The 9,117-nt window shown below is 39.8% G+C and overlaps 1 protein-coding gene across 1 annotated transcript in view; it reads left to right on the plus strand.

The window, feature by feature from the left end:
* LOC118330312 (large neutral amino acids transporter small subunit 1-like) overlaps positions 1–9,117 on the plus strand; it is a 16,230-nt gene that overhangs the window by 1,342 nt on the left and 5,771 nt on the right. Inside the window, exon 2 of the mRNA XM_035664801.1 lies at positions 554–724. Coding sequence (XP_035520694.1) covers positions 554–724 — 171 coding nt within the window. The remainder of the gene's footprint in view (positions 1–553; positions 725–9,117) is intronic.

The raw sequence follows: 9,117 nt of genomic DNA on the forward strand, positions 1-9,117 counted from the left end.
TTTGACCTGTTTCTGTGGGAATTGAGATCAGTATGTTTCAGTGTGTTCACTTGCACGCATGCACACACACATATGCCCAATTATTAGCCAGTTGTGTGTGTGTATGCTTGTGTGAATTTGGATGCCAGCCTCTGGTGTGTGTGTGTCCAGCCCTCTACTGTACTCAGGCTCTCTCTCTCTCTTTTTGTCTTGATCTCTTTAACACAGAGCCTCATTGTGCTCAGTCTCGTCTCTTTGCTGTGGCCCCCGACCTGATTTAGGAGCTCTGAAGGGACCTGCTGCTTTAGTTAATCACTTTTAATGGGGTCCAGAACAGAATTAGGGCCCGCTTCGACAACCCAATGAATGTGTGTGTGTGTGTTCAGGAGGGGGTGGTTACCAGCTCTGTACATGTGTGGGTAAAAGAGACTGAAAAGGATTTGATTCCCTTAAGAATTGGTTTACCATCTCTGAATTCTTCTGCAGCTCCCAGCGTGCTTTGAGAGCCGCAAGGGGGCCTTTTTCATGTGGTTGATGACAGCAAACAGGGGAGGCACACTAAAGCGCTTATAAGGGTGCCGCCACTTACACTCTCCCCTCTCTCCCTCTCCCTCTACAGTCTTGTTGACGTTTGTGAACTGCTACAGTGTGAAGGCGGCCACCAGGGTGCAGGACTTCTTCGCCGCGGCCAAGCTCCTGGCGCTCGGACTCATCATCATCATCGGCTTCATCAAGATTGGCCAAGGTACTTCGCACGAGCCCTGACATGTACATGTTGAGTCGCCCCACCCAAAGGACATGAGCCTCTTTAACGGCCCCCTCACCACGAGTAACACGCCTTCCAACAGTTCTAAAGTATGAGACCTACAGGATTTACACATCAGCACTACAAGTAGATACATTAATTATCTTTAATTAATGAACCACAAACAAAAAACTAAATTATTTATCATAAAAGTTTAGTTTTATATAATGCATAACAACAATACACAGTTCATTATTTGAATTCAATTCAATATGACTCAGTCCTACCAGCATAGCACCTAAATATGATTTATTCTCTTTAGTTTAATTTCTGTACACTGGCAATACTATTTATCAGTTATTTATCAGTATTTTATCATAAAATCACACTGTATTTTGTTGAATGCACAATACTTTTTCGAATACACATTGTTAGAGAAAGTGAATAAATACCCACTAAAATAGGGCATGTGTCGAGCATAAAACTCGCTTCTAAACAGTAATATAATCTTTACAATGAAAACCTACTACAGGGTTCCCATGCATCCTGGAGAACCTGGAAAGTTAAAGACTACTTTTCCAGTCAGTAAATGACCAACATTTCCTGGAAATAATCTATGTTGTCCCTGAAACATTAACTGTATTTTAGCCCCTCACTCAGATCCCCTACGTAAACCTAGGTTAGAGAAAAAACTGTGGCAAACTGTTGTTAAATCACCAGAGAAAAAAAAAACACTGAGAACAGTGGAAAGTGAGCTAATGCGACGTGTCCCGTAAACGCTGACCACCTGCCTGTAATGAAACTTAATCACTTAATCACAAATCTCCCGGGAAATGTCCTTGAAAGGTCTTGGATAAAGATTTCTTAAAAAGAGAACTCTGTATTACAATTTGAATTAAAATCACTTTTAATGGTAACGTGTTCAAGAAATCAAAGAAACACCCTTGAAAGCTGTTTGAATGTGTCTGACACAAGCCTTAATATGTACAAGTAAGTCACTATCCTCATTTTATATATTATCTATTATTTTAAGACGCTACAAATTATATCCAGCTACATAAAAAGCCTTAAAAGCTGGGAGTTNNNCGATGCACTGTCTCGTCCAGTTGCACTGGTGTGAACTGGTTTCAGAATGTTGCAGACCGGGGCACCATGCAAGTGCAATATGCAAATTAACAGAAGCTGAAACTGTTTGATAAAGGTACAGTGTGTGAGAGATGGCCTGGCCTACAAATCTTGTTCTCAAAAGGTAAGAAAACATGTTTGTTTGGTAGAGACTGCAAGTTAAATTTTCGATGTAGAAATGATCATTCCCACACTAATCGAGATACATATCACAATCACAATATCTGTCAAAACAATTGCAATATGATGTCTTTACAATATCGTGCAGACCCACCCTGAAACTGGAAGTGGTTTATTTGACTTGAGCAGTTCTGTGTCTTTCTATGAAACTATTTTTTTTCCTTTTTAAATAATTTTTTTTATTTTTAACAAAAAAGACGTACCGATGACAGTACCGAAGTGACATTAAAATTGGTAATAATTACAAGGGCTTATGTCCATCTAGTATGTACACCCCACAGTAGGTAAAGAGGTATAAAAAAGTTAGACAGTTTACATAGGCAGCTGGATGTTCACTCTAATGTCTAAAAAAAGGTTCCATAATTTGTGAAATTAGTTTTTGGAACCCCTCAAAAAAAATGTTCTTTTCTCTAATTTAATGAAAAACTCCTGAAATCAAAGACAAATGAGCTTCAACTGTGGAGATTCTGTTTGAACCCCAGTCACCGCATTGTAGAGCATTGTACGGCATTGTAATCCATTCTGGCCAAGTTGATCTCAACCTGCCCTGTTGTCTTTGTCCCATGCGAGCAGTGAATCTGTGGAATCGGAGTAGCCGGTGTTCAGCTTCCTGGAGCGGGGCCGAAGCCTCATTAAGGCCACAGGATGTTGTGAAGTGACACAATAGCTCTTAAGTAGAACACGGCTCCTTTCATTTGAAAATGTACTCATTATTTACAAGATGTCTGAGTCACACAAACAGTCTGAACAAGCAGCAACTCGTGTCCCATTCACTTTTAGAGCATTGAAGGTTTACTGAAGAAGGCATATTGTGACTAATACAGACAGGATGTGAGCTCGGGGAATCAGACTCTGCCCCCTAGAGGAAGACTGTGCAACTCTCAGCCAAGACTTTGGGGTTCATTGGGTTCATGTCATGGAAATTGGACTACTATGGTTTGCAGTCCTAAATATTGAAAGTGGCATAATAACTTTTCTTCTTCCTTTCCAATGACAAATAAAACTTCTCTCAGGTAACTGCAGGCTTATATGCCCCCTGCAACCTGTGTGTGTCTGCTGCCAAGCCGTGCTCCCCTCCTATGGCTGGCTCTCGTCCTGTCTCCAGGGGAGCTGACGGCTGCTGTACTCCTCCGAGAGAGACACAGAGGCAAACAGAAAGCAGCGCTACATTTCTATAGATCAGCATTAGATCAGAGGGAAACTGCGCTTTGGTGGCAAAGAAAATTCGAGGGGAAACCATCTAAAAGGGAAATCAACAAGCATGTGTGTTGAATGTTAATGAGTCAGTGTGAGGCACAGACCGAGACTTGCAGATTAAATGTAATGACAAAGCAAACAGAGTTACAGATTAGTAGCTGGAAGCTGACAGCAGAGTCAGTTTAGTCAGATTTTTACTCAAAGTAAATTGTTGTTTAAAGAGAGACTATGAGGAAAAAGAGTGAAAAGTCACAGAGTTTAAACTGAAGTGGAGTTCACACAGTCTGAGGGATGTTTGTAGAGATCAGTAACCTGTCTGTGTGCTGCCTCTGTCTGGAGCTCACATATGACCTCTTACCCTTTGGCCTCACACCTGACATTGACCCTAGCCAAGCTGTAAGGTTCAGCTTTGAAAATCAGGGACAAGACAAGTCAAAAGACAGTTTAACTCAAACTGCAACACCAAACCTACAGATCAAAGCTCAAAGCATCTAGAGCACTCCACACAATTGTCTAATTGTAAATTTAAATGGAAGAACCAAAAAGTATTACAGTGCTAAATACAATTTCAAAGTTTCTTTTTTTTTTTAAAGAATATAATAATTTTATGATTTACACAATGGAGTCAATACAATCAAGTATTTTTTTTTCATCATCGCACACATGCACAGTGGTTGAACTGACTGAGCGTCTGTTTGTGCGGAGGTCGGGAGGTCACAGGTCTCACATCAGCTGACTGGTGGGCAAACAGGACCTCAACACTGACTGGAATTGTTCAGAAGTGGGCTAGAAAGCGATGAAGCTGAGGGGGGTTGGAGAAAGGAAAGGTTGGGGTGAAAGAGAGGGAGGGAGAGAGACAGAGAGAGGTTTAAATTATATAGAGTGTAAGAGGGGGAGAGATACAGTGTGTGGCTTCTGGAAGCCGGCTTTTCACTGGCAGAGATCAGTAGTAGAGGGTCCAGACAAAACATACAAACCTTTGGGCCATTCTGCTTTTTTACAACTGGTACTTTAAGTATATTTTGACGTTAATACTTTTGTACTTATTTTTACACTGCAGTAATGCTACTTTTATTGAGTAAAAAAGAAATCTGAGTAATTTAAGGATATGCTGCAAAAGAGACTCTACTATTACTCATGACGTTTAAAAAGAGAGTGCTGTGGGCGGGACATTAAGCGAGACTAAAGAGTGGTGACAAACGTCTGCATCAGAGCCAAAGTAGCACACTGTAAGATGTACTTATTTTATCAGCAATCAGATAAGTCAAGGCCAATAATCTCTCTATCCCTAATGGACCACTGTCCCGTTAAATAAACCATGCCCTCTGTATAGAGACAGGCAGTTTTCTGTCAGCTTTATGGAAAAAGCTAGTTAATTAGTTTCTCTAGAGAGACAAAGTTACCCTGATGTAAGGCCTGTTAAAGCCAGTGTGTGGTCTGATGGGTGTGTGGACATAATGATGGTAAACAAGCTCTAAGTACTTGCACGCTCTGTAATTCAGCAGTGTAAAAGGTTCTGTTGGTGATAGTCTTCCTATGTTAGGAATTGGAATCAAATGTAGAGACATTGTATGTAGACTTCTGCCCAAATATTCAAATATATAGCCTCTTATGTAGCCTCCAAACATGAATGCAACAAATAAACAGTATTTCCCTGAACACTATTAACATATTTAATCCAGACAAAATGTAACATTTGCTTATATCAAATGTGTAAATGTACCTCATGGCTAATGTAGGAGGCCTTAATTTACCACTACATTTGACAAAACAATCAAATTGAGCAGTAAAATGAGGAACGCAGTTGATCCATTTACAGTCAGCTTCACAGACCAATGTATGTCATATTAATGACTGCAGACGTTATTCTGTGACCTTTTGTAGACATATTTTCAGGAAAGTTTATCCGTTTAAAAAGTAACAACCTGAGCTTTGGCCACTTTGATAGTAAAGCAAATTGACTTTTGTGGATTTTCATTCAGTTGAATCATTCATTTTTTTAAATAGGCGCCTGAAATTCAGCCCACTGTCTCGTCCCAAATCTGTACAATGATCACACGTTACTTTATAGCTTATAGCTATAGCTGCCCAAAGTTACTGACCATTTTCCCAATGATGAATTGCTAGTAAGTTTATTTTTCAAAAATCTTCTTTAGTCTGTGCTCCCCTAATTCCAGTGGATAAAGTTAGAGCCCGTCAATCTTGACTAAATAACAAGCATGAGCTCGAACTGATCCTCCCCCTGTTCTCTCCTCAGTGGAAGGAGGAACTGATCATTCTCTGAGTAAAGTTAAGCCACATAAGTTGAATGCAAACCCTGCCTGTCTAATGCCTGTTTAGGTGTGCAGCTGGAGCATGAAGAGTAATTCTACTCATTTGTAATTCTAGTCCTTTATTAAGTGTAGGTTCAAAAGTAAGCTTGTGTAATCTGATGGCACTCTTAAATCTTTAACACTGATCTTCTTCATCACAGTGTTTTTAATGACTGTTTATAACGGAGACACCTCAGATTATCTGGATTTAAACAAGGACTGGGTGTGTGGCTGTGATTACATCAACAAACTCACCTGACAGGCTTTCTTTACTGTAGCACCACTACAGCTGGAGCGGAGATTGGTGAAAGATCTGATTAAGGAAGAAAGTGAGACACAGAATGGTATTTATAGATAGTCATTGGATCTCTTAAATAAATTAAATCATTTGGCGAAAGGTGTGGGAAAGTTGGGGAATTTTATCAGTGGGTCAAGTTACAGAAACAATCAAGGAACGCCAGCTTTACCAGGTTAGCTACTAGGACACCCCAATTCAGGAACTTTGTAACATTATTTTTATGCAAAGTTTTTAGACAGGAAAGATGTAAATATTCCATTACACAGAGGCATAAAGTTTAGGGATGGCTCAATACTACTTTTTCTGTCTGATACCTATGCTGCAACCTTCAGTGTCTGCCAATACCGACACCAGTCCGATGCAGTCTTTTTAAAAAAATACATAGCACCAATTTAGTTAACCATTTGTGTAAAAGTTTAGGTTAATGGATCGTATCAGATTATATATATTTTTAATATATATAATATATATATTTTGTTTTTGTCTATCTGATTGGCACATCTTGATAATGAATAGAAAAGAGCAGAACTTAATATCATAGAAGGAATTCCTGTACAAGTTCTCTGTCTCAGTTAGTATAAATGTGGAGATATATGGCAGTTTCTGTCTAGTCACCATGGTGATTTGAGTTTGGTAAAGTTAAACTAAACTGACAGCACATACACGCTGCTCTGCCCGTCCTAATTCATCATAAACTATTGTTATATACACAACGTATTCACCCTTAGTGTGTGTGTGTGTGTGTGAGGTCAGAGTCTGCTGCTGTCTCAGATTAGTGGACATTGTAATCTGATTAGCTTCAGTAAACTCAGTCTGACACCTGCCCACACTGTTTGGAAGTGAACCGCTCACAGAGACTGATCTCTTGTTGACCGGCTACGTAAACTTCCCTCTGATTTACTTCAGTTTCACCTTCAGGGATTTCCTTTCTCTCCTTCTTATTCTCTATCTACCCCACACTAACATTGTTTATTTAATAAAACACACAGTTACACTCACAGATCTATATTTTCGGACCTCGTGTTAAAGTCCTGGTTGACGTCTTAAAATGGTTTTGCACTGCTGGTTTATAGAGCGGCACAGCTCTGCCCGAGGTGTTCATGAGTAAAAGGTGTGTGTTTGTGCAGTGGGAGGGTTCCATTCATCTCAGCCTTAAGAGTAGGGCTGATCCACGTAATGCCTTAGCTTTTACCTGATCCACTGCCTCTTTTAACTGAATGGAAACTGAGTCACTGCCAAGCGTGCAGCCAGATAGTGAAGATTTGCTATTAGACTGAGCTTCATCCACATAAAGTGAGTTTCTTAATCAAATTCACCAAATTCATGCGCAATACCTGTTCTGTAATCCTCCTCCTTCTGTAACTTGTTGCAGGGGGAAACAGCTAGCCCGGCTCACTCAATGCTTCAAACATATAGTACCTGCTAAAGCTTGCTAATTAACTAAAAGAATCCAATTTGTTGTTGTTGTGTATTTCCCAAAACTTTTTACTATTTCTCTAAAGCTGCAGCAGGTAAGTTTTATAAAAACCTCGGTATCTTTCTCAGCTCTGATTGGTTGTTTTCATTCAGGCCCCGTAGATTCTTGCACACCATTTTTTTTGTCAGGATATAGTGAAAGTTTCAGCACATATGTCAAAATATAATTTACCTACTGCAGCTTTAAGGTGTATGCTTTGTAGAACAAGAGCGTATTAGACAAAACCAATGAGGTTTGAGTAAATAGTCATTGTGCTTTTTAATGCAAAAGACTCCATTAAGTGCTTCAATCTTTCTAACCCCTATTATTAAACCAGTCCTAATTTAAAGAGGTAGGAAATTGTCTTTTATTCTGTTGGCATGTGTGCACGTGTGTGTGTGTGTGTGTGTGTGTGTGTGTTGTATGCATATTTCATTCCGTGTGTTTCTCACTGTCACTGCCTGGCACTGGTATCATGTGACCAGCTGATTGCATTTCAGGGTGTTTCCTGACCAGTGTGGTGGAAGGTGATGGGGGAGTAACAGAAGAAGGAATAAAACTGTAAATGGCAGAGTGTATGAGCAAAGTTGAGACAATGAAGGAAGGACATATTTGTGTTTTTCCACCACAAATTAGTTTCTAATACATAGTCAGATCACTGAATAATAGCTGGACAGAGCAGGGTTGAAGGAGGAGCAGGAGTCAGGGATGAGTCAGACTTTACCGCAATAGAAGCTGGAAAGGTTATGAACAAGTCAAACGTGTCGCTGAGATGTGAGGTGAGCTGTAGGTTTGGAGGCAGACGGTCCTGAGCGATGGTTCTGTTTATCTGTGTTTAAAGAAATGGGGACCAAGGCCTGAGGTGTATGTTAGCCACATGAGGTCTTGATGTGTCCATCAGTTCTTATCTTGTTAAAAAAAAACACCCTCCTTTGCACATATCAGTGTGGGAAACAACTTTGATGTTTAAAAGAAGTGACATTTTTGTTGACATGAAAACACAACCGTAAATTGAATCAAAATGGACCACCACGCACTGTAATTTATTTAAGAGCAAACAATGGCTCTAGGCGTCGCCACAGCTGCTAGGATTTCTGAATTAGGTGGAAGACAACCTTAAAATAAAACATCAAATACATACAGCAGTCCTTTATCTCAGCATTTTATTCATTTCTGCAGAGAAAACTAAATCAAACTGTTATTTAAAATTAATTATTAATTAGGTTTATATCTATCTAAAAATCTGACAAGATTAGAGCACAGTGAAGATCTGAACACAAGAGCCAATAAAACAAGTTAAAACAAAAAGAGTTAAAAGAACAAGGAAGGGAACCCTAAATTTGTTAAAAACAAGCCTATTAGTATGTTTGATTGTTAAAAATATGTTAAACAACCATAATAAAGACAGAGAATTGTATAAAAAGTTTTGAAAGCTTTCAAAAAACCTCATTTCTGATTATTCTATTTAGGAGAAAGTTCCTGAATGTGATTACTTCAACCTAACTGACATTTTGGTGCTTTTTGAAGTTGAAGTTGAAAAAAACATAAATACCTCAACTATAGACATGAGCTTAGAAGTGGTACAGGCCAGTACCCGGAAACCCTGAGCACAGCTCCCATGTCAGGCTGGTATGTAGAGCAGCATTGAGCAGGTGGGGCATCAGCGTCATAGGATGCTGTGGTCACACATCTGTTTGTTAGCAGCGCAGTAATAGGGCGTTTCCCACGCTGCACAGTGGCTTAGTGCTAACGCTCGCAGTACCAACACTGCCCCAGGCTGTTGGTTTAGCAACCGTCGCTGTGTCTGAGAATGTGTGTGTGTGTG

Source organism: Morone saxatilis, unplaced genomic scaffold, assembly GCF_004916995.1.
Source record: "Morone saxatilis isolate NCDOM2014 unplaced genomic scaffold, NCSU_SB_2.0 Contig2, whole genome shotgun sequence".
NCBI lineage: Eukaryota > Metazoa > Chordata > Actinopteri > Moronidae > Morone > Morone saxatilis.